Consider the following 25,690-nt stretch of genomic DNA (forward strand, 5'->3'; position numbering starts at 1 on the left):
TGCGTGATGGCCCCGCCGCCATCTCGGGGCGGAGCCGGCCCCGCGCTGCCCCTCCCCGGTCCCCTCACGGTCCCCTCCCCGGTCCCGGTCCCTTCCCCGTCCCCCCGCGGGCGGCAGCGGGCGGCTGGCGGTGGTGCGGCTTTATTGCGGTACACACAGAGCGCGGAGAGGCTGAGGGGGGACCCCGGGGGCGCTCAGACGTAGCCCGGCTTCACCGAGAGGCGGCGGCAGTTGGGGCAGCCGCGGGTCCCGTTGGTCTGCAGGCACCTGCAAGGCAAGGGGCGGCTGGCAGCGGGCGGGTGAGGGGACAGGGCAGAGCCCCGACCCCTTCCCCACCCCGCCCCGGGGGGCAACTCTGCTTTCCTGGGCTGCTGGGGACGGCAGAGCCCGCTGCCAAGCCTCTGGGGTGATCCTTGGTGTATTCTTAAATAGGTGATGTTAAGAACCAACTTTCTGTCACATCTTATAGGTCTAAAAATAAAAGTATGCACAGCTAATGGTCCTTGGGTGGCACCGGCACAGGAACAGGCTGAATGCCTTATACAGCTCCATACAAAATCTAGCTAAAAGGTAGGTTTTATCTACCTAGGGCAAAAAGCCAAACTGCCCCAAAGTGAATTGCCCGGGAGGAATTAAGTGGAATAATCTGGAAATTGCCTACAAGGCAAGGATGTGCATGAACAATCATTTAGAGGATGGAAGTGGGATGGACATTAGGGCTAAATCTCATCCTTTAAGGCCCTGATACTCAATGGGATGCTGTGGGACACGGTTACGCATGACAAAGCCTGAGGAATAACATAGATAGAAGTGTCCTACTCTGGGCACAAACAGCCCCTGACTACTGTCATGGCAGGGATGTGTAGTACTTCCAGCTCATTACTTCAAGTGGAAGAAGTGGGAGCACGGCAGGGCCTGGAGCTGGTTGTTCTTCTCCCCAATCGACTCTCCACACATGCCGCAGTACAGCTCCATCTCCTCCACGCATTCATGGAACTTCACTACATGGTCACGCAATTCTCGCTGCTGCCCCTTTGTGCGATAGATCCTTTCACACAGGCAGTGGAGCTTCAGCAGGCCAAGCTGCGCATGAAGGGCAGAAACAAGAAAAGTGACCAAGACGAAGACAGAGCAGTAGCAGAGGGACAGGAGACTACTCCAGCCCCATTGTCCAGCTAGAAAAAAACAGCACAGCAGGTTGTCCAAGGGACAGGGTCAGTCAGAAGGACATTTGGTCTCTCAGCACTTCCTAATATTAACCGTAGCCTTGCATCACAAAAGGGGAGAGCAGGTTTGAGGCACTCTGCAGCTTTTTCAAGATGGTGTTCCTAAACTATGCATGACATATGCTGCATTTCATTTTCCTCTGCCTCCAACCAGCATGCTGTTCAGCTCTTGCTCAGCCAACAATATTTTCCAAGAAGTGAACTCTAATCCTCCAGCTCTATGGTTGTTTCACACTGCATTTTTACTGCTTCCCACTGTGATTCCTCCCTCGCTTTACAGACTTGCACATTGATGATCATCTGTGCTAATGCCCACAACTAATCACTTAACAAAACAAGTCAAGCATCAATTAATGATGCTTAATCATGAATTAATGACGCTTAATCATTAATATGGAGACCTTAATAAGCAATAACAAGTGTGGATACATGAACTCTAGGCTTCTTAAATTGCTTGACAGAAGACTACAGATAGTGCTGAAGAGAAGCTGCAGTATCCTACCTTGTTCCCTAGTCCCTCTGCCAGCTCCTGCCCCTTTTCAATGCTTTCCAGAGCCTGTGAACAGAGAGCACACATCATCAGTTCTCAGTCCGATATAACAGAAACAGACTTCTATAAATACCCTGCTGGGAGTTAATAAAAGAAAGAGGTAAAGAGGTACAGAGTAGAATTTGGATAAACAAGCATTCCCGCAACTCAGGAGACATAAGATGGCTGCCTGACAGATATACCCCCCCAAAAAAAAGTTTATCCATAAGAAACTTTTATGATTCCCTGAAAGACCACAAATAATCGAAGAGCTACATTTCCGTTCCAGCCATAAACCACACAAAGAAGGGGTATGGCGTTGGCAGAGGCTGGTGTTTATAAGCAGAGAGAACATAGACTTATTTAAGCTGAATCACACTCTCTTCAGGATTGGGATGAAGCACAAGCAAAGCAAGCCTTTTCCCCATCCTGCCCTAATGCTCAATAATCTTTAGGGAACTCCAATTTCATCTGTACCTTAGGGAGGAGAAGGGATCAGCACTATCAATATACCACGCTCCTCCATTTTTTTCCTGCTCTTCATATATCTGCTTTGTCCTACTTACACATGGTGCAGTGTAGGAGTGTACTGCTAGCACTCTTTTTCAGTCTGAAGCAAAACGTTTAGCATAGCAGCTGTTATGTTATACCAGCTGAGTCCCTACTTTCCCTTAGATGCCACAGTGATCCCCACTGTTCTGATAATCAGTCGCTGTTTCCTAGAACTATCAAGACCTGCTTTAGGTCCAAGAGGAAGAAGAGACCTTCCCTGAGACACAATATTGGTAATGAGGAACATTATTAAATTTTCACCCTATAATTTAGCATCACCGCTATTCTATGGGATGAGGACCAGCTGAGATGAAAGAACACACCTAGAATGCAGCGGAGATGGCATTAGACCTGTGGTAGCAGCAACAGCTGAGGGTAAGGAACTCACAAAGCAGGGAGGCAGGAACTGAAGAGCAGCAGCAAGAACATAACTGAGAGCTGTGCCCAGACAGAGTGACTGTGTAATGGAAAACCTGGAATTAATGACCGGGACTAAGAAATAAAGTGAAGCACATGAGGCGGAGGAAGAGGTGCTGAGAAGTGCAGGGGACTGTTTGTCTGAGACAGGAAAATGAAGACTGCACAAGAGTTTGGGCAAGCAGGCTGTGCCAATGGCAAGGGAGGAATTGGCATAGTATTGATTACATGCACTCACAGTAGACTGGGACTAAGTGAGGAGATTGGGAGGCCAAAGAAGACTGGGACAAGAGCAGGGAATCTGAAAGTGGAAACAGTTAAGTATTGCCATACTTAATTCTCATATTGGGATGAGCAGCATGAAAAATGGAAACTGCGACTGGTAAAACTGAGGAACAGGCTTTATGGGGGGAATATTCACCACTGTAACATTTGAGGAGGTCACCTTTGGGGCAAATGGGCATAAAGTTCCTGACCACCAGGGTAGACTTGCCTCTAACACCTGGAGCAGAATCCAAGCTTCATTCAATTCTTTTATGGGTTTGGTGAGATCAGGGCTCTGCAAAGCCCTCATCAGGGGCTCACAGGTGAGAACTGTCTGCAAAGCCCTCATCATGGGGTTCACAGGTGAGAACCGTTTGTGACAGCAGAGGGTGGCAATGGCTAAAGGTGAGACCAGGGGATGTAGGGGTTAGATGAGTGCTGAATATTCAACTTGTTTACAGGCCTACTTGCTGCATCCTGTACCACAGGACATATATGAGATGTGAGGCTTGGAAGGGATTACACTAGGCAGTTTTTATGTCCACAGGTTTCTTCTTCCAATGCAAACGTAGCATTTAGTTACTAACGTTGCAAGGTGTATCTCACCCAGCTGACTTCCTACCATGGGGAACTTGGATGCTGACAGCGCCCTGAACTTGCCTTTCTGACAGGCACATACTGCTTTCCTTCTGAGATGCTTCATTTTACCTCGTATACTTTGTGTCTCTCATGACTAGTAAGAGTGTAACTTCAGCACATCTACATCCAAAACAGCATCTTGATGCGTCACTGTAGAGGCTCTGCAGGTTGTTCAGCACTCGTTCAAGACCAACTTTTGAGCATCTCCCTCTGCAGCCCACTAACATTCCTGCAGTGCAATCTGCAGCATTTAATACAGTCAGGTATTTCAGACACATACACTGCCTAAGTATTTTCAAAATAAGTAACTTCACCTCCTTGTACTGTGTTGACCTGTTGTCTATTCCCAACTCATTTTCTGCTCTCATTTCTGTTTCACATCATGGTTTATATACCTTCAAATTTCCTCCAGGAATTTGATGACACATTTATCTGCAGAGCACATGGTGGAGCTGTAGAGCTGTCTAAACATCGTCACTAACAATAAGGAGCTTAGTCATATTGCTAAAAAGTAGGCAGTGGAATCTATTTCAGAGCAAAAGGATAAGCTGATTGCCTACAACGGCAGGAGCAGACTTCCTTTCCCCAGTAACAGTTTCTCAGAGTAGTGTTTAAAGTCATCAGGACTGACTAATGAGACAGTTCTGTAAGACACCAGGCTGACTCAGAATGGATGTTCATACTGTTAGCAACAAATTCCTGACTGAGAGGGACCATTCGGAGAAATGCAGCTGTACGAGCAACAGCTCTACTGCACGTTGATGGGCATTCAGCTCGGAAAATGACTGCTCTTATCTCATCTAAAAAACTTGTGTAGAAACAAGTTTATAACTGACCTTGTCCAGCTCCTTCTGGATCATCCAGCACTTAGCCACTCCTAGCAGCACCTGGATCTGTCCCAGGCGGTTTCCAATCTCTGTCATGATGCTCATGGCAGAATCATACCGAGGAAAGGCCGTCTGCAGAAGCAGGGAGGAAAATGCATGTTGTGCTTTGGCCTGCTTTTTACACCCTTTTGCCATCCCCTATGTCCTTCCTGGCAGGAAAGAGCTGTACCTGCACATCTTTGCGACTGAGATGGATATCAGCAAAGCACAGCAGACACAGCGCTTGCAGAGGCCGGTCACCATGCTGAAGGGCAATCTTCATGGACTCCTGAAAGAAATAGTCTTTAGTCAGCAAGAGAGCTTGCTTCTGGTTCAGAACAGGGCTGGGCTGGGCTCCAGCCACTGAAGGGTCAGCTCCAGAGAAATGGCACAACGTTTTTAAAGAAACTACAATTGCATTCACACTCCCAACTAGGGGACATTCATAGGCCCAAACTTGGAGGCACCCAGGGCTACTGAGACCACAACTCTAAGACATGGAGGCAACATCTGTATCTAGTCAGGTGTGAATGCCATCGCATTTCTTCCTCTCAGTCTTGTCCTGTAGGCAAAATACCCTTGCTGAGACCTCTGATGCTCTGCATCTGCCTGCACCCTATACCTCACAGCAGTCCATGGCATCTGCCAAGCGCCCCAGCTTCCGATAGGCCACTGCCATGTGGTACTGGCTCATTGCACGGTACTTCAAGCTCCAGCCTGTCCCGTAATCATTCACCAGCTCTGCTGCTTTACATGGGAAGAACAAAGCTTTCTCGTAGTCCTGCAAGGCAGACAAGCAGACAGAAGTAGGTACAGCAAAAGTAAAGAAAAAAAACAAGGAGAAAAAAGCAACCATTATAAGGAAAAAAAAAAACAACCATTTTTGATTCATTAATGCTGGAACAGCTAGCTGCTTTTTTGTATGCCTTTCTTCCCCTGCCTGTCCTCTTCTACACGCCTGGTTTTCTAAATTGACATGGATATCAAACTGCGGAAGGTGGAATTGCCATATGCTGAACTGCTATTACTCCATGTGTTCGGGACACTGGAGAAACGACACAGCAAATGAATTTTATATATTGCACCATCAGCCTCACGCTGCCAGAATCATTTGCCATCTTCTATAACTAAAGGCTGAAAACTCTCTGCTCGTGCATCAGCTCCACTTTCAGCATCTACGTGGAGCCCTCATGTTCTCCATATGGCGAGTGAAGATCTCTGAGAGGTTGGTTATTCAGCATTGCAGGAAACAGGAACAAAAAAATCACAGCCCTACCAAATTGGCAATAACTAATAAAAATACTTTAAGCATCTTTTTGAATTAAAAACTTTTTAGAAAGAAATCTTATTTTACAATAAGGACATAAAACTATTAAAGATATCTAAACCATTCTCAAATGAGATATATGAAGCTGCAAAAATGATAAGTTTTTTTTTTTTTATTCTCCAAGATGCACAAAGGCAACCTCAACATTTTAGTTTCTGTTCTCTCTTCTTATTTCATACCTCAAAAGTATACAGTATAATATTTGCCTCTTTATTTTTGGTACTATGAGGGAAGTTTAAGGAGTTTTCAACACTTTAGTTGGCCAGTCTTCCATTAGTGACAAAAAATCAAGACTTCTGTGAAACTATTTGTTGAGTTTGTGATATTAGTTAGAACCAGCAAATCATCCCACCCACAGTTCTTGCCTGGTTTTGTACATACAAATAGCTATTTGCCTGCAATAGTGGTAGAGCTAGAAAGAGAATCCATGAGTTCTGGCTACCAGCCCTGTGTGCACAGTGCCTCCTCTGATGTGATCTTCTTTGAAGTTAAGTTTGATCTTTTCAATTCACAGCTGCTTCTGCTGTGCTGTATAAGCATTCCACTAATCCTCCCATCCTTACTACAAAGGGGAATACTCACTGATGACTTTACCAAGTAGAGGTTTTAACTTGAAACGCTCTCCCAGCGCTTCGCTTTCTGTAGCAAACGTCTAAGCTGAAATTCACACAATTTCCAATTCTTTCCATAATGAGTCCACCACCCCCCCATCCTCTCATCCCGTAGGTTACTGCACCTTTATCTGGGCATAGAAGTTCCCGAGGCTGCAGCAGACTCGACACTCCAGCATCTTGTCATCGTTGTTGTGTGCGTAGCGTAAAGCTTTCTCAAAGCACTCCAAAGCCTTCTGGAAAACACTGAGGCCCAGGAATGCATTGCCCATGCTGAGGCTCACCTGGCCGTTCAGCTGCAGGCTCACAGTGGTACCCTGCATGTTCAAGCATGTCTTACAGTAAGATATCGTTTTCTGGAATTCACAGAGTTTCTCATTGCTGCGAGCCAGGTTTAGGTAGCCCTCTGTAAGGTAATCTGGGTCTTCCAGCTCCCGTGCTGTGTCAATCTGTACCACTGCAAACTTCAAGTAGAAAAGTCAGTGTTTATAAAAGGCATATAATTTAAATAAATACAGCTCAAAGACCCACACAGTAGCATCCTGCACTGGAGAAGTGGCTCATCTCTGAGCAGCACAGCATGGGCTTAGCAGCACTGTATAAATTGAGCAGTTATCCAGAGGTTTACAAGGCATGGGAGCTGTCTGAAGAAACCTCTCTCCACACTGCCCCTCGGACAAGATGAACTGGAATGGCAATAAGTGGAAAAAAACGTTAAATGGCCCTGAAGAGAAGCAGGTAAGGCAGAAAACATCTGACAATGCAGCTCATTTTTCTTTCTTTTGGTTTAATTTATTCTGCTTTCTCTGGAATGCTTAAGCTATTAAAGTACTCAAAGAAACTAAGCAAGCTTCTTCATTCATCAGTTTTATACAGTCAAATTACAGTTGAGTCGTATTAATCATTTTTGTTCTATAACCCTCAGGATTCATTGCATACAGTTCTCACAAATGATTCGAAGTCTTTTTCTTTTAGACCACAAGCTCTCCTGAGCAGGGACTCTCTTGTATGTTTTGTGATGAACCAAGCACACTGCTGGCTGGAATTAATGCCTGTAGCAAAGGTAAATATTTAGCAATTTTCTCCATGTGTTTGCATTAGAGATTAGCAGTTAGATTTAGAGGTAACTCCCAAAGGCACCAATTGCTTCACTTTTGCACACTGGCAACAGTTGATAATTTAAGCCACTAGAATATATTACATATTCCACAAAATAAAAAACAATCAAGCTGTTTATGCTTGGGTATGTATGTTCACCCCCCTCCTTAGCGCTTTAGGAAGGCTGCTGTGTGTATCCAGCAATGTGCACTACCTTATGCTTTCCTGGATTCCCTTACCTTTGTATCACTTCTTCATTACTTCCTGATAGTCACAGCCTCGTTCCTTGGTGTGAAGTAATTTCTCTCTCCAAGAGATTGAGCATCATAACTCTTCTTAAATCCCAGTTAATTTCACGTGTTTAATTCACAGACCCCCTTTTGTTCCTGTTATTTCCTCTCCCCATGATTTATTGCTAAAGTTCTCCATCCTCTATCTTTGATCATTTGCAGTGTAAAATCTTAGTTTGACTGAAGCCATTTTCTTTCCTAACACTGGGAAGAACTAGAATTCACCTACTCTGATCCTGTTTTCTGTTCTCTTCTCAGGCAAGAAGTTACAGCTTGAGTGTCATGGGCCCATTCATTTGCCTGTTTCTTGCTTCTGTGAAGCCTTCAGTATTTTCTTCAGGTAGCCACATCTTACCTTTTCGATTCTCTCTTCTCTAATCAGTCTGTTGTTTCTGCCACCACTTAATCCCACACGGCTTCTCAGAATTTCTTTTTTTTTTCTTCAAATGTTTTCCAAGTGTATTAATACCCCTCTTTCTTCTTCACGCTAAGCATCTGCTTTGTAGGTAAGGCTTTGATATGTGCACAGGTTTACTAGCAAGAGGATTCCCCCTGCCCCACCTTCTAAACAGAGCTACCAAACACTTTTCAATGAGATGTGAGCACCTTCTTCACTTTTTATGCTAAATATTGAATGATTAGTCTCTTAAGAGGAAGCCAAAAACATCAGGACAAGAATATCAAAGCCCTTTAGCAAGACCTTATTTCAGGCTGGGATAGTTTCTTAAGACTGTTACAACATCCTCTTGTCTTTAGATTCCTGAGTCACTCTCCCAAACACTGCCTGCTACTATATGTGGATCCTGTGACTTCTCAGATCCCACTTGTCAGCTTCCTTTTGTCCAGTTATTCAGAAGCTTTATCTTCATGATCTTTAGTGAAGCCTCAGCTTCTTTTTGCCAACCTTTCATCAAGCCCTATGTCCTTCTTTCTTCAATGCTATCCTGACAATAGGGAACACCTCTGACCTCAACCTGTCAGACCCCTCTTGGAACATCTCTCATCACCCTTCATCCCCCACCAAAAAAAGCATCTCCATTCCCCTCTTAATCAGTCCCCATGCAAACAGTTACAATAAAAAAGTGTAAGATCTGTGTCAGATATCAAACAACGGCTGAATAAGATAACAGACACCTCTTCTCAAGACTGACACTTATTCTATAGATTCTATTTGGAGATCTCTTTTAATTCTGACACATGTGCTATAAACAGTTTTTACAGTAAAAAAAATAAAGGCCATGTTTTCATGCCTTTTTGTGAAGCCTGATCATACAGTGTGCCTGTATGTGATGAATAAATCAAGGTCCCCACGATTATCTGTAGAACCTCATTAACCTGAGAATCCTGAGGGACCAGACCCAATGAAAGCAGTACTCTGTGTACCTTGTGGGCTGGAGCTATTGGTCAACACAGTGAATGAGGCAGCCCACAATATGCACCCAGTAGCTGGTACATCTGACTGCATGCACAACAAAAGCCCTGATTTTACATTCTGATCTCCAGCCACTCTCCATAGTGGATGCAACACAATGGCATGCATTCATCTCCAGTTTGCCTTACCTTCAGCATATCTTTGTATCTGCCCATCTCTGCATGAGCAGTGATGAGGCAACCCAAAACCCGAAACCTGCCAGCAGGATCCGCAGACTTCTCCAAAACCCTCATCCAGACTTGCAGCGCCTTTTCGGTCTGATTAGACTGGTACAGATGGAGTCCTTTTTCTATCTGTTGCTTTGTCTGGTCCTGACCCATCTCCCATGCATTAAAAAGCCTCATATACTAACCTCTAAGAAGAGCAAAAAGGAAGTACCTGAGAGAGAACACAACATAAAATGCCCTAATACAGGAGGGCGGGTTGTGTGCTCAGAAAGGTTTGAGCCATAAAAGCCCAGCCGTGTAAGGGGGCTGGAGCTATGGTAAGCAATAGCAAGAAGTGGTTGATCAGCACTGAAGGCAGAATCCCAAATCCATTAGGCAAACGTCTGGCTTGTTAAGACTCCGTCAATGCATTCGGCTGTCCAATCCCATAAACAAAGAGGAAAAACACAACAGGGAGAGAAAGAGAATAATCTCAAGCGATGGGAGTGAAACTCAATCTGAGCAGTCACTGCTGGGCCCCCCCATTGGCTGCAGCTGCGCCTGCCAGTCCTGCTCACATGGCTCCCAGGAATGCTAGTCAGGCTTCCCAGCTCCCAAGGTCAGGGTGAGCCAACTGCCCACCCCAGCCCGCCAGTATGCGGCTTATAAATACCCCAGGGAGAGACAATCAGCTGAAGTCACAGGGATGTCTCAGTTCTCTTGCCTTTCTCCCTTGCCATCCTCTTTTGCAAGCACTGGGGGGGCGGGCTAGCCTAGGAGGTAGCAGCCTCATCTACGAATGTAGCTTTAGGAACAATACGTGTCTGAAGAAGTAGAGTATGATTTTAGATATTTCAGCATATACATTATGCTTGCAGCAACATGCCAGGCTAAAAAAATCTGCCTTTCTCTTAAGACCTAAGCTGAGAATGGGGACAGTTTTTGTGGCCAACGGTCAGGATCTCTGCCACTGATGTGCTGCAAATGTGCCACTGACTTGTTAACCTCTCTAGGAGAGCAAGAAGCTAACCACACTGAAAAACTTTGTTCGTGACTGTTACTCACTGCCATCAGATACCTGTAAGTCCTCCAGAAGTTTTCAGTAGAAGTTGTCAAAGGCACTGTTGAAGTTCTGCTTCCAGAACTTTCTGATCTTTAATGACAAGAAGTTATGATAATAACAACTGAAAGCAATACATTTCTGCATAAGAAAGATGCAAGCACATAAGAAGACTGTCAGCCCAATTACAAGGTAGCTTTTAACTCGCCTACGCATCTTTGAAAGAGTAAAGTTAGACTGGTTACTCTAGGAATCAAGTTTCATACCCCTATCGATCTGGTGCAATTTTAAAGGGCTTAGTCTTTGTTATGTATAGATTTACTCTGTCCTTCAGAAGAAGAGATACCTGGGGTGTAGGGAGATGCATCAGAGGAGTTTAACATTTTTCAGATACAGAAGTTGCTGACACCTGTTTGGGATCCTTTTACAGGCCAAATAGAAGAAATAGCAATTCAAAGTTTTAACAGCAGACCCACATGCTGAAGCAGGCATGTCTCATTCTCTTCTGGGAGCTTTTGATATTCACATTACTTAATTTTGCATTGTTTTTCAGGGATGTGATGTGCTTGGTGAAGCTTCAGAATAGACTGCATGCTCTCACACTCTATAAGTAGAAACTATGGAAAAACCTATAGAAGACTGCAGGAAAGTAAAGCTGACACAGAACTGGCTCATGCGCCAAGATCACTTCAGCAGCACTGTTAGAATATCTATTTACCCTATACTTTAGGACTTCATTAGAAGTCTGATTTAGAATATAAAAAACCCTCTTTCCAGCAGTGATTTTTATATGCCCATCTGGTGATGGGCACATAACGGTGAGTGGCAGGATGGACACATGATACAGAAGGTTGATCCCCATGGAAAGTGGTGGTAATGGTGAGGCCATCCGTTTTTGGAACTTGGAGAAACTGAAGTTAAGAGGGACAGAGATGGGAGACATTGCAGCTGACAGCATGAAAGAATGAAGCCAGGCAGGACTCAAGAAGAGGGAAATAAAAGAAGTCACGATTATTTGCTGGAGCAGACCATTTTGTAAAATTACCTTCCACAAGTAGCCTGTCTGTACCTTAACTCATCCTGATGCTTTTGGAACTCTTCATCCGTAACGCTGCTCTTATATCTGATGAGGAAAGGTCAAAGTGGAAAGGAGATGCCTTGCAGTCTGCCAAAGCCATTCTAGCAGGTAGATGATCTGTCCTGCATTTTCTTGATTGCACTGTACTTCCTTGCTTTTGAGTTGCATGCTATTCTCCTCTGAAATGCTGCTTAGTTTCTTAAGAATCCACTCACAACTAGTCTGCCAAGATGAAAATTTAACCTAGTAAAATAAGGGCTAGATCTGTCAAGCTCAAACTGGTCACTTTCAAAAAACAGAAACATACTCTGATATGTAACATACCACTTTGAGTCAAATGAGGCTGCCTAAGTATGGAAGGGTAAATGGGTGGCATCGTCAAGACACTGACTGTCTGAGAAATTAACAGCAGCAGTCAGTCTGTGGCTCAAGATTGGTCTAGTTTATAAATTATAAAAGTACAGCTTCTACATTAAATGATCAACAATTTTCCTCAGGAACTGCAAATAGGTAAGCCTGTGAGGTGCATGGAAACACTAAATCGGGGAATCTCACCTGTCACGCTGTGGAGCTATAGTCATACACACGGTCACTTCCTCAGAGTGACCACACTGAGCTGCTCGTCTCCTTCCCCACTGCTCTTCATAATGTATCCCCTGTGGCTCCTGGCCATATGAAGACAGCAGAACATGGCTGGTAAAGTCAGGAAGATTGAAGCCTGGAGTTAAAACAAGTAGTGAAAGCTGGAGGAGGATGTGAGAGGAAAACAATTTTGCCTAAACATTCAACATCAGGACTTATCTACAGATTTGTGTGTTTTCATGTTGATGAACTTAAGAACCCATGTGAAATGCCAGCGATTTTCAGAAATTAATACACTGGCTCTTATTTGTAGTTTAATACATTTAAGTATTGATAGTTCTAGTCTCAGTTTCATAAGATATAATGGACAAAGTTGCTAACTGATTGTGTGAGATGACGCTAGCCAACTTTGTTGCACAAGAAGGAATCTTCCATCCCAGCTAAGCAAACCACTTCTCCAATTCAATTGTTTCTCTCCATCTTTCACCTCGGACATATCTGAACTGAAATCTCTCCAGCCCCCCTTCTCAACAGCTGCAAATTAAAATGAGTGATCCCAGCACACTATGCAACAGGTGGCTCAGCGCCTTGCTTCGCAATTGGTGCGCTGTGGAGAACGGAATGCAGCACTGAATCCTGATGCTTGCAAGTGCTCTCAGATTTATTATCATGTAGGAAGTAATGGGGTGAAACAGAGCATGCCAGATAACAGAGAAAAAGGACACGGAGGAGGAACATAGCTGCCCTGAAAGTGCTTGCAGCCTGAGATGGAAGTCAGAAGGAAAAGCATTATTGAATTGTAGGATTTTTCACAAATGGGGCAGAGTCATAGCCGATGTGGTACTTTCCCCCTCAGAGGGGCAACATTAACATCAAACTCGGTCAAATTTATAAAGTGAATTATACTCTGACTACAGCAAATATTTATCTTTAGACAAGTCAAACAATTAATGTATCTTAGTTCTAAGAGCAAAGCAGGTTAACTTTAGCTTATCACAAAACCTGAGCTAATTAGTCCTGAAGTGTTATAAAACCCCAACAGGTTTTATGAAAATTCCAATCACTTTGGATTTCCCTGTGTGGTATTTTCAGGACCAGGAGCACTGGGGACTGCAGACACCAAGATAAGCTCAGCAAGCTGGGTCTTTTTTGGAGTAAGGAGGCAGTGGGAGTGGAAGGTATGAGTTGATTGTAGGAGAGGTATGAGTTGATTTCTCCAAGAGTGCTTATCTAATCCCACACACCACCACGCATCCATGCTGTTGTTATATAGCTCAAGTTTGGTGTTATGCTGAAGTTCATCCGCCCTTGAAACACCACACAGCACACTGCATGCACAGGCAAATGGCTACCCAGCACTTCTGTGAGGCTGCAGATATATCTACAACCCACTCCCCAGTGTATCACGTTTGCGTTATCCATGATTTTTAGGATTTGACTAGAAAATGATACAAATTGAGGCTACAGAAACAAAACCTTTTTCATTTATACTCAAGGTAGCTGATCTACACGGAAGGCTACTTTGTGCATCTAGAATAGGTATCATTGGACCATGAAAATTTTTGTAGCTCACGGCTACAAAACTGGAAGACAGTTCTCTCGTCTCTCTTCAGCTTCCCACACCTGTACCCCAAAAGAACCTCAAGTTCAAGACACAAACACAACACACAAGGACTCTTCTCAAACAGTTTAATAGCAAATAAACAAAGGAAGGTACCACACTTGGCATATACAAAATGACTTGTTGTCGGTGTGTCTGTGCAATTAAAACAGCTTTAAGTTGCCCTTTGGGACAAAAAGAAAAAAAAAACACACACACAAAAGGAAGAAAATTCCTTTAACACATACTCGCTCGTTCCAAACTTGTAACAAATCTTTTCATTTTAAATCCACTACACAAACTCTGCGATCAGATCAGAAAAGCAACATGTGCTCCTCTACTTTTGAAACCATTAAAGTAAAATCCATAATTCTCTACAGAGTACAACACAATTTCACACAAAAAGACATTTTGTTTTGCAAATCAAAACAAGAAAAAAGGAACAGCTCAAACAAGGTAAAGAAAAGCATTTCTACGACTGAACCACGACTTCGAGTTGATTAAATTCCGTTACTGCAGAACAGACTCTACATTTGGTCATAGTGGCAATTTGTTTTCTCATCACATTGTGAATCACTTTACATTGTTTTCTAGTAGAAAAGGCAAAAAACTGTACAAAACCCCTAGTGTTAAATACAATGTTTGTACCAATAAAAAAGCCCACAGGTTTGTCTCCAAAATGTAAATTTTCTTTTTAAATTATTCACAAAAAGCAGCCAAAAATCAGAAAGGCAGCTGCTGCTCCACTGTCTCAAATCCATTAAAACCACCACAGAACAATTAAAACAACCAAAGGAAGAAAAAGGAAATAAGAAAGGAAAGAAACATCCAACGTTTGGCATTTTGGTTTTCTTCAGATATTTTTCCACAGGTTTCCCCAGAGTTCCTTATGGAACCACATGCGCACGTACAGAAATGCATTGGCAGTTGCTCAATACACTGCAGGGTATCAGTGCCCCCAGTGACACCCAGCCCTGTGCAATCAGACTGTGGGAATGACAGCAGCCAGCCCACAACCCTACCTCCAAAATAAACAAGCCTCTACCCTTTTCTCACCCAGCCTCACACTTCACTCCCAGGTATATGTACCATATCCAAAAAATGTTCTGTCTCGAGCAGATTAAGGACTTTCTACACAAATCTAACCAGTATCTATTGAGAATATACTGTATCCTCAGCCAACTCAGGAGTAGGGTAGGAGGATAAGTCCTTTTGCATCCTCATTAGCCCAAACACTGGACAAAAGTAAGATTTCTATACAATCAAACAATTTTCTCAGCAAACCCCTTTCTCCTGGGATTTCACTTCACATTATTTTATACTGTTAAGATACCTAAACTAGCTCGCTTTGCCTTCTGACTGAAACTTCATCACAGCACACACTCTTCAGGTGCCTTCATCTAGAAGCTACGTCCCAGTTTCTACCTGTGCAGATCGTATGTAGGGTAGGGGGAAGCCTGCCACACAAAAAGCAGTAACCTGTTCTCTTTCATCCTGCAAGCTAGAAAAAACTGCTTAGCTCATTACCCAATTAAAAACTAAACAAAAACTAAAAAATCTCCGTAGAGATTCCCCAGCTAAGGCCCTTGAGAAGAGAGCTGGGGATGGTACCCTGTTCAGGTAACAGCTTCAGAGGCTGTTGTATTGTGCTTGTCACTTGGGAAAAGAGCCAGCAGTTGTATGACCAGGTTTAAAAATACTTTCTCTAGAAGATTTCCAACACTTTGTTTCAAGAGCTACCCTAGATCCTTCCAGGATCCTGCCACCAAGGTCTGATTGATGGTATTAAGCTGGGGCTGGACTTCACAAAAATGTGCCCTGATTTATACAAAATGCTAGTAAAGAGTGTTTCAAAGGAGCCCCAGCTTCAGAGAGCTTTAGAAACAGAAATACTGTGAAGTTCCCCCACCTTCCTGCTTCCCAGCTATCCTCTTCCACCGAAACTCCTACTACAGGAACAACGCAACCAAGCCCTCAGGAGCCTGTGACAGCACTGGAGATGAAACGAGGTCCAGGTGCTCTGTCAGGCAGACAGTCTAAGTGCACAGGTAGATGCCCTCAGGTGGCTTCTGATCAGATATTTGCCATACCAAAAACACCAATTTAAAAGGATACCTTTGAAACCCGTTAAATTGCTCAGTTTTTGCACAAACTATAGAAAACAGAGAGGTGAAGGTGATATATACGAGGGTGTGAAGAAAACAGCAGGAAACATGCAAAACATTTCTGGGCACTATCTCAGTTTGAAAGAATAAAACGAAAACATCACATTTTGCTGAGGAGATTGTAGTTACGAAAAAAAACAAGCATGCTGGGCTTAACAAAATACAACATCAACTTTGATACTTTGATCAAATTTTCACTGCAGACTGATAATCACACAGGGAAGCGGGGGAAAAATAAAACTAAAAAAAAAAATATCAGTAAATGCCAGGGCAAAAATGTAGCTACAATCAGAAGAAAATGTAGTTCAAGTGTTTTCTGCTGATGCCACTCAAGTCACAAGTTTGAACTCATAAAAACACATGCTGTCTCCTCAAGCACAGAAACCAGATCAGCAAAATGTGACTAGGAAATCTCCTGAAAGATTGAGTCACACCACATAATTGACTTTTTCTTCAAAACTGTGTTTTTAAAACTAAGCACACAGAAAAAAACTAAGCCTAGAAAGTGATTGGCTGTATGTTCACAGAAATACAAATACTCCACAAGGTATGCTAGCAAGGCTGCTCTGAAGACAATTACAAAGAATCAGATTCACAAAATCAAGTGGTTATCTTACGAAGGTCTAGAAAAATAGAAATTCTTTTATATTCAAATGCAAGTTTAAATATTCCCCCTTCAGCAGTCTTTCTAGCAAAACCAATTTGGCAGCACAAAAAAAAAAAAAAAACAAAACAAAGAAAGAAACAAACATAATAAAAATACACATCAGCATCAAAAGTCAACACAAGGTCAAAGGTGAGAGTTCAAGCATCAGAGAAGCTGAAGAGACAAGGATTTGGACGATGTACTTGAACGCCACATCGACATGCTTTAGGCACAACGATGAACAAACGGCAGGAATCTAGAAAAAAAACAAACCAGAAAGAGGGAGACCCACTGAGTTACACAGAGCAGTACATCCAAACGAGGAGAGAGAGAACAAGAATGGGCACTGTACAATGAGACCTCCTGGGGAAGGGAGTTGACAGGGAAGGGCAGCACATGCCAACGATGGACAAGTAAAAGTCAAAGTACATGAAGGACACCAAGTAAACATCAAACTGCCAGAAACTAAATGGAAGCAGAGGCCTTGATTTCCCTCAACATCCAGTCCGTGGAGCACTCCACAGCCAAGTGACACGCTGACTAGCATGCATTCACCTTGTCCCGTGCCCCGTGTCTCTCTTAGCTCTGTTTAAGAGAAGAACAGAGCAAGCACTCTCCCCAGGAGACTGACTCTGAAAATATGGCTCCAGGGCTCACGTTTGCCCACAGAGATTGAGAGACAAGACGGGACACAAGGGATTTACAGGTGGTTTGACAGCTGAGACTTTTCCAGCATCCTAACATGGGAAGTTCTTAGGCAGTGGTAGCCCAGGAAATCCACGTTTCCACGCTCTTTCCTTCAGCTGCACTCCCTTCTCATTCCCTAGGAGCCCGTGAAACTGGGGTTAGGTGGTTTGGAACAGGGGGAAAATAAAGATTATACAAGACATAAGTGGAACCAAAAACCCTACATATTAGAAAAGAATTCCTTAAGACTTGACTGCAAGTTAAGACTTGTCCTAGCTGAGCACTTTTCATATCATTAGACCTGCACAGGGATTTTCCTCTCCCAACCTTTATATAAAACAGCCTCCAGCTCCCTGACTTTGTGAGGAGGGGATTCTGGGCTCTGAGAAGCTCTACAGTCACTGTTGCCAGTTTGATGAGTAGAAAAATGCATTTCCTGAAGCTTTCACAAAGTTTATAAAAACATTAATTCTTATGTTACATGATATAACTTTGTTTCTTCCCCTCAGCCTCTGAACTGCAAAACAGAAGAAACATTTTGGGAAGAATGTGGGAGGCAGTGCAGAGAAAAGGTTTTCTTCACCCCTTTCCCTGGAACTGCACTTTATCTCATTCGCTGCCTTGTTTTTTCAGCACCCCTCAAAGCTACAACTTACAGACGAATGCAAGATGAGACTTTTATACAGCATTTATAGCATGATTGAAAATATAAAGCAGTGCATTCTAGTGCCAAAGCAAAAAGTAGCACGTCACCCACTAAATCTGCAAAACTTACCAGAAATGCTAAAATAAATTTTCTCTTTGTACTTTCCAGTTTAGAGAAAGGACTTAGTATGGAGTTTAATGAAGCTCTTGCAGTTATTTCTGTAGTTCTAGAAATACTCCAGATAATTTGCAGACAGCTGTGAGGTTTCAGTCCTAAACCACAAAGGCAAATGCATCATGAACTCTGAGGCATGAGAACAAATAAAAGGCATGAAATCAAGTGACATCTAGCATGCACCACAGGAATTGTGTGTGCCATTCCTTTAGGCTTTTTGGATAGATTAAGTATTTCAGTCAGCAATTTTGAGGGGAAAGTCCATTCATTAAAGCCCTTAGGAAGGACTGGCCTACAACAGCAGAGCCATGAGAAGCTGAATGAGAACTGAATGACTTAGGGAAAGTTATTTAATTTTGTCCTTGTTTTATTCTCACAGCTGTGATAATATAATGCAACTGCTCAGCATTCTGTATTTTATACTTTGTGGTAAGCATGCTCAGGGATGTATAACATCCTTAAGTGTTTGCAACAAGCAGCTCTCGAAGCACTTTACTTGTTCATAGCTGCACCCTTCAACTGCAATTTGCTCTATCCAGGTTGCTTTTAGGTGCTTCCAAATGAAACCGCTAGAACAGCTCTGTAACTAGATGGATTTTACTTGGCTGTCCTTCCCTAACTCTCAACTATTAGCAAGAAATATTTTAGTTAATTGTATGATGCAAGAAGAACCTATCACTCCTAACTTATTATTTTATTTAGGTGTAAAGCTTTTTCCTTACAGAGTTCTGTGTTGCTAGGAATTTTTGAGGCATCTGTTTTCCAAATAGAGCCCTCAGCTAGTAAACTGTTTCATCACTAAAATACAAGAAGATAGTCACCATCATCTCATACTTTTGAGAAATTCTAATTCTCATTCTGCTTAGGCTTTAAATTTAATGACTATGTATCAAAGGCATTTTCTAATAATAAAAGTTTTGTACAATTGAGGGGAAAAAAGTTAGAGGGAAATATCTAACTTTGGACTGTTGATTATCTAGGGGGCTGAAGAATCTATGAGTTCATTTGCTATAGTACCAGATAGATACTAAGCAACATTAGACTAGGATTTCAATTGTTCATAATACTTTCATCTTATTATGGTATATCTAGTAAAATCAAAGGTCTTCTGAGACAAATCTATGAAATATACCAGCATTTCCATCTTGCTTCCAGAAAATACTTAAGTACTTCCTTGTGACACATGTAACACGTAATTCTATTTTATCAGACATCTTACTAGCTTTTGTTGTAGAAAATTCAGATTCTTTGGTTTGAGTTTACACAATATTTTGCCCAGGGGGCTAGTTAAGCCAATCCCTCTGCAATTTATTTGAACTTGTCCAACTCTTACTGTACAATCCAGAAAATAAAGCATTTGGCACAAGAACAGATTATAATAAAGAAACCTATCTGATTATAACTTCCAACATTAAAATACTGAGGGCAGAGTCAAGTTTGCCTCAAATGGTTTTGTTACTTCTGTTTCTTGTTCCTTTCTAACATCCCTTCCAGTCTCATGGTTCCTAACCTATACTAGCACATTTTAAAAATTATTACATTGTTGTTCTGCAGGCAATTTCCTCATCAGGATTATTTCTGAGCATTACTCAAAGAATTTTGGTAGATTCTTTTACACCAGCTGCTCATCAGAACCAACTCATTTGATTTGGGCAGTTTACCCCATGAGGTCCCAAGAGCTAACTGATTTGCTTTGTGCTTGAATAAGAGCATGAAGGAATTAAAAATAGGAAAAAAAATGAAATGAATCCTCAAGCCCCCCCCAGATCCTAGACTTTCCTGACAACGAACAAGAAAGAAAACTTGAAGCCAGGAGGAACATAAATCTCTATAGTCAGCAGCAGCCACCAAACAGACACAGGAATGTTGACTTTATCTGATCGGTTGTTAACAGAAAAATCTGCCCAAGTGACAAACTTGATACATTTATTAACTTTGGCAACATATACATTGATACACCAAAAAAAGGGAAATCTCAAACAAATACAGAAAAAGGGCAACATCTTCAGCTGGTGAAAACTGATGCAGCTCCGCTGAAGAAAGCAGAACTGCATTGATTCAAACCATCTGAGGATCACATCTTTTAGAATTTAACCTGCATAGATATTTTGTTTATTTTCTTTTTGGCAATACTTATAATACAGTTACGCCAGTAAGGCACAAGAGCTAGCCCAAGTTAGGTGTCTAAGGTGGTTATGTCTGGGAGGAGTCACTGACCAAACTAAGCCACATTGTCAGCTGGTGAATCTCCTCATGTCCACAGGAGTCGCACCTATCTGCAACAATGCCAAGCTTGATCTGTAAGTCACAGTACTGAGGACACACTATAAGATGCAGAAGCTAAAATGTCTGATTTTGGACAACTGAAATGACTACTAAAGAGGCCAGAGCATCAGGTTAAAAGAAAAACAGGACAAAAGTTCTCAGCACAGTGGGGTAGGGTGCAAAGAAGGTAAGAGTGACTGTAGAGACCCCAGAGCACAGTGCTCTCCTCCACTGGTTCACAGCGTTCATCTTCCCCATTTGGCAGTTGTTGGGCTGCAAACAGGCCACTGAAAATCAGTAGTTTCAATCATGCACATCATTATGTGTGTAAAACAATCACATTCAGGATTCTACAAAACCCTGGCCTTTTTTTTTTTTTTTCCAGTGAAATAATTTAGGTAATAAATATTCTCCACCCTGGAGCGGTATAAAACTTCTATAAAAATAGAAACAACATTCTTGGTTACAGCAGGTTGCACCTGGAGCAGCTGCTCCCAACTATTTTTTTTCTATTTTTTTCTTTTTTTTTTTTTTTTTGAAAAGTATATTATTTATAAAAAAAAATCCCATTATCACCCTGGAGGCCTTCACACTCCAACACTCTCTTCTCAGAAAACCAGGACACATCTTTCCCGTCGTGCAGAATTCAAGTGTACATGGTTCACTTAAGTGTTTACGTTTCTAGAGAGATACAAATAATTAACATTGAAGGGTACCACATGCCAGCATAACTGGGAAATTTGGCAGTCTGGCCTTTGAACCTTTGCCACCACAAAATGATCTGTGTTAATACTGACAGATTTACCTGTCTGCCGTCAATGTGGACGGGCATCGACTGTTGGATTTTCAGTTTAACAATGGAAAGGGCTCTTCTTGGATGCTATGGGTCAGGCCTTCTACTTCTGAGGTTTGAGATCCCTGGGAATGCATGACATTCCCGACACACCACCACGCGTGGGTGCACAGATTCTGAACATGATCTCAGTCAGGTTTGATGGGTTTAGTGCTCCTCCTGCTGGAGCAGAACACGCAGTCCAAACCCTACGTCTGACTCCACACACATTATTTAGCAGCTGGCTCCCAGACAGCAGTGTTTGTTAGCTTATGCCCTGGGAAACAGCATCAACAACTGGGAATACAAAGGAAACAAGGAAGAGGAGAAAATGAGGTAAATGGAAATTCTGTTAGACACACAGAAATTGTAAACTTCCTCTTGTGACAGAAGTGGATTTTGATGATTATAACATGGGACTCTACTGATTTCTTAAAACAACTCAGGCCAGAGTGTCAAAAGTCCTCTGAGTCCCCTAAAACCAGTGTATAAGGCCCTTAGCAATGCACTAGAAATTTCAGAAGTGTGCAAAAAAAATGTGTTAATTGAAGGGTTGTGTTCAATTTTCCTTCAGTATAAAAGATAACAGTACCAAAATGCAGAATAAGACTGCAATGTCTCAATGCTCTGCTCTGGTTCCACAGCATGGGTGTTAGCCCTGTTTAGCACTGGTACACACCACCTTAAAGGAAAACTGCAGTATAAAGAAATACCTAATTACTAGACTAATTCACTGCACAAATTAGTTGCTTTTTCTTTTAAATAGGCAATTATCTTTGCAACAGAAAGACTGAGAAAGCAAATCCTGTAAGAACACGTATGAAGCAGGAGCCTCAAGAGCTGTTTCAGGGTAACTCTGGGCTTTGTATCTCAATTTAACAGTCATTTTAATAGAGAAACAAACAGCACATATTATGCTTATCAGAATGAATTCCAAGTAATACTCTGCAACAAGGATGCTACTCCACAGAAATGGAGAATGTGATGAACTGTTAGGAAAAAGAAAATGGCAAAAAAAATCTGCAGGTTATCAGGGATTAAAAATTTCCTGTTTCCAGCCCCAGATGTATTCATCTAGACTCTCTAACCTATGTCTCTCTAAACCTAGCTAATTATAAAGGATAAGTTTTCTTAAACAGGGAGAAATTCACTGCATCTCATTAATATTCAACTGTAAATAGTGAAGTTTTCTGGGCAGAGACATTAACTAATAATTTTATAAAGTGCTGTGTACATTCACAGTGCTACATACACACTACTTTATATACAAGAAAACAAACAGAGCTGCAGTTTTCCTTTGGCTTGTTAATGCGTTCACCCTTCCAATCTGTCTCCTGCTTTAGAGATGATTTATTAATTCCCCACCATGGCATACAGTTAAGGAAGCATAAAAGAGTGGGTGTGGCATGACAGAGGCTATTTGGAGTTGGTTCGTTGCTCACCCAAACTTGGATGGACTAAGTTCTCCTTCCCCATCTTTGTTTCCATCAGCTGTTCAGTGTTATTTCTGCTTTCCCCTCTCCTCTCCCCATGGCAGTGTGGTGTCAGTTCTGCCTCCCCTTCTCCTCTGTACCCCAAGGCAGTGTGGTGTCAGTTTCCGCGGCTCCCTTAACCTTACCTCCCGACCCCCAAGGAGCTGGCATTGGTCCTTCTCAACACACACTGGTTACAAACACAGCAAACTTCAAATAAGGGAAAAAAAAAACAAAAACAAAAAAAAAAAACAACCTCAGCGATATGGCACCTAAACTCCAAAGTAAAACACTGGAAACAAAAGCACAAACTCGTCCTCCATTCGAAGCAGGATTCTCAGCAGAGGCTGCAGCCGAGTCTTCAGGGGAAGATGTGCCAGATAGAACGGCATGGATCAGCTTCCAGGACTGTAAAAACACAGCCTTAGGGCTTCGAATCACTAAGTGCGCTCCTCTCCAACTTACCAGAAGATCCTTCTCACTCCAGTCCCGGAGGGGAGGGGCGCTCAGTATGGCTTGCTGTCATTCTTAGAGCGCTTGAGCTGTACTTTCAGACGCTTCATGCCAATCTGAAAGCCGTTCATTGACTGAATGGCAGCCTGTGCAGAGACAGGATTGTCGTAACTTACAAAACCTGAAGAAAAGGAAATACGTTATTATTGCATGCCAAAGTTGTAGAACAGCTACTCACAAGGTATGAGAAGCTTGCATGAAATGCAATTTACAAAAGCTCACAACTGTTTAGTAAGAAGTTTTTATGAATACTCTAAGGGCTCTCAGACAAAGATTTGTTTTCTGATGTACGGAACTTCGATCAAAAGATAAACACAACTCAGGAAATTGAAATAATATTTTTTGTCTTCCAATAGAACAAAAAAGAGTACTGATGTTTGTTCTGTAACATCTTACAGCTGGGAGAACAACAAACCTGGAAAACATCAATCTATCCAAGTTCAGTAAAGGTAAAGGACTGAAAGCACCGTCACATGCAAGTGGCACTTAAGGGACATGGTTTAGTGGTAGACTTGGTAGTATTAAGATCAAGTCCAACCATGGCCTTAAGGACCTTTTCCAACCTAAATGACTCTATGATCTTGGCATTATAGGAGTAGGTTAGTTTGGAGTGAAGTAGCTGTTAAGGCAAGCATGGTACTTGTACCAAAGGTTAAGTTTTTGTCTTATGAAAAGTTGTGTATCAATCCAGGAGAAGAGCATCCTCTAAATAAAGATCCCAAGGTTTTTGAAGAAACCTACTACTTTAATAACTCTAGTCAATGGTTGGTATCACTGCCTGGGGAGATCATCCCATATGCAGGTGTTACAGCCTGACGCTCAGTGTATTTTTTGCTGTCGTCTTTGTTTTGTTTTCACAAGGCAAAAGCTTTTCCACATCTTTTAGACCATCAAAATACTAAAAAAAACCCCACATGGTATTATGAAGGCACAATACTATGGAAACCATAAAGATTCATCTCTCCTATTCACAGTCAGGAGAGCTTACAGCACTACAAAAATGCTACCACTGCTCTCTCTCTGTTGTTTTCAAAGTGGTGAAAAATGAAACCATTGAGTTGTGCAGTCCACGTGCATGATCTTCTGCTTCACAAGCTAAAGAAGAATATGTCTTTTGCTCACAACACAGACTTTAGCAGTTAACTGAAAATAATCTATTTGGATAGTAAAAGTAGCATGACACGATTTATATTTTTTGTTTAAATTTCTTGCCCTGATGCATCTCCAGTCTAAACACATACTAATTAAAAGAAAATTAGGGTAAGGAATGCAACCAAATTTAGGTAGTACATAACAGCTGAAATAGTTCTTCAGTTACCAAGGTTTCAAGTATTAGGAGGAAGCTTTAAAAAATGCCTTCAAAACATTTATAGAGCATGAGAGTTCAGTGCTCCCATAATGTATGGTACCTTTCATAAAAATAGAAATAATTCATAATGATTATGTAGTAACATACGTAGCAACATAAACAGTTCTTGAAAAGAGAAAGGAAGGAGAGAAGGAGCTGTACCAAAGTAGACATAACAATATGCTGGAAAAGATTACTAGAAAGAAGCCATCCCTCTACAGATAGACCCAACGTACCAAAACACTTGCTTAGATTGGTCTGCTTATCAATGAAAACCTTGGCAGAGACGACATTTCCAAATGGCATGAACATCTGAAGAAGATCCTGATCCCCAAACTCCTGGGGGAGATGGTAGATAAACAGATTGGCTCCCTCTGGACCTTTAAGCAACAAGTAGGAATATAAACTCAGAAAAAGAATAAATAACGTAGGCCTACTTCACAAAAAAAAAGTGAAAGAGCCATTCAAGTCAAATCTTCTAGTGAAAACAATGACATTGCTGTATGCACTTCTATAGAGTACTTGATTCCAGAATAAATCAACCTGATCCTTTGCTGAGATGGGGCATTCATGTAATTCTAGCTCTTTCTCCACCATTTTTGCTTGTAATTTCCACATCCTACGAAAACTGGTTCACAGATCCTAGTTGTAACAAAAGCTGAACAATAAACTTGAGCTTATTTTGTTGTCTAAAGAAACTATGTAGATCTCAACAGAAACAAAATAATCAGATTACAAGTAATCTCACATTCTTTCCTTATCATCATCCTACATTCTGCTGAAAATTTACTCCTATATTCTTCTTTTTTTTACACTACATGTTAAATTGATTCAGAAATTGAAGAGTGAAGAGATCAGCAGTAAGGATCTAAGGGAAGAGATGAAGAACAAAGACACTGGAGTTCACATTTAGAAATACCAAGGAAATAAAATAAAAAAACTGATTTTCTGACAATGGGATTTGTCAGGCTGAGGACCCATACCCTCCCCCAAGAAAAAGGATGGGGACTATTACTAAGCATTTAAGGCTAGTTAAATACTACTGAATACTAAACACTGCCTGTATAATAACTACTTTGGACAGCCCTTAGAGGGACCTCACAGGCTTTCCTTCCTTTTTCCCCCCCCCCCCCCCAATAACTATTATTCTAAGCAATGCCATGAAATTAAAGCTCTGCACATAGGGTAAGTCACCGGGGAGACCTCATTGCAGCTTTTCAATATT

At 42.0% G+C, this 25,690-nt stretch overlaps 2 protein-coding genes across 15 annotated transcripts in view; both read right to left on the reverse strand.

The window, feature by feature from the left end:
• Positions 1-125: 125 nt before the first annotated feature.
• RAPSN (receptor associated protein of the synapse) lies at positions 126-10,011 on the reverse strand. Its single transcript, XM_084287708.1, has 8 exons — positions 9,380-10,011; positions 6,557-6,895; positions 5,116-5,274; positions 4,684-4,782; positions 4,464-4,586; positions 1,729-1,782; positions 884-1,083; positions 126-267 (listed from the first exon to the last, which is right to left on the reverse strand). The coding sequence occupies exons 1-8, from the start codon at positions 9,593-9,595 to the stop codon at positions 195-197; spliced, it is 1,263 nt and encodes a 420-aa protein (XP_084143834.1). The 5' UTR covers positions 9,596-10,011; the 3' UTR covers positions 126-194.
• Positions 10,012-13,792: 3,781 nt separating this feature from the next.
• The window catches only part of CELF1 (CUGBP Elav-like family member 1), a 57,745-nt gene continuing 45,847 nt past the window's right edge, over positions 13,793-25,690 (reverse strand). For all 14 annotated transcript variants that reach the window (XM_084287670.1, XM_084287669.1, XM_084287668.1 and 11 more), the window contains 3 exons: positions 24,702-24,845; positions 23,070-23,238; positions 13,793-16,784 (listed from right to left, as the gene is read on the reverse strand). In XM_084287670.1, the coding sequence (XP_084143796.1) occupies positions 23,111-23,238; positions 24,702-24,845 (272 nt within the window). In that variant the 3' untranslated portion in view covers positions 13,793-16,784; positions 23,070-23,110. The remainder of the gene's footprint in view (positions 16,785-23,069; positions 23,239-24,701; positions 24,846-25,690) is intronic.

Source organism: Netta rufina (assembly GCF_964035555.1).
Source record: "Netta rufina genome assembly, chromosome: 5".
Lineage (NCBI taxonomy): Eukaryota > Metazoa > Chordata > Aves > Anseriformes > Anatidae > Netta > Netta rufina.

Excerpts from the sequence above, each read along its gene's own strand:
- RAPSN (XM_084287708.1), bottom strand. The coding sequence starts at position 9,595 with ATGAGGCTTTTTAATGCATGGGAGATGGGTCAGGACCAGACAAAGCAA. Across the intron at positions 6,896-9,379 it reads GATACAAAGATATGCTGAAG|TTTGCAGTGGTACAGATTGA; the intron begins GTAAGGCAAACT and ends TTCTACTTGAAG. Across the intron at positions 4,783-5,115 it reads ATGCCATGGACTGCTGTGAG|GAGTCCATGAAGATTGCCCT; the intron begins GTATAGGGTGCA and ends TATTTCTTTCAG.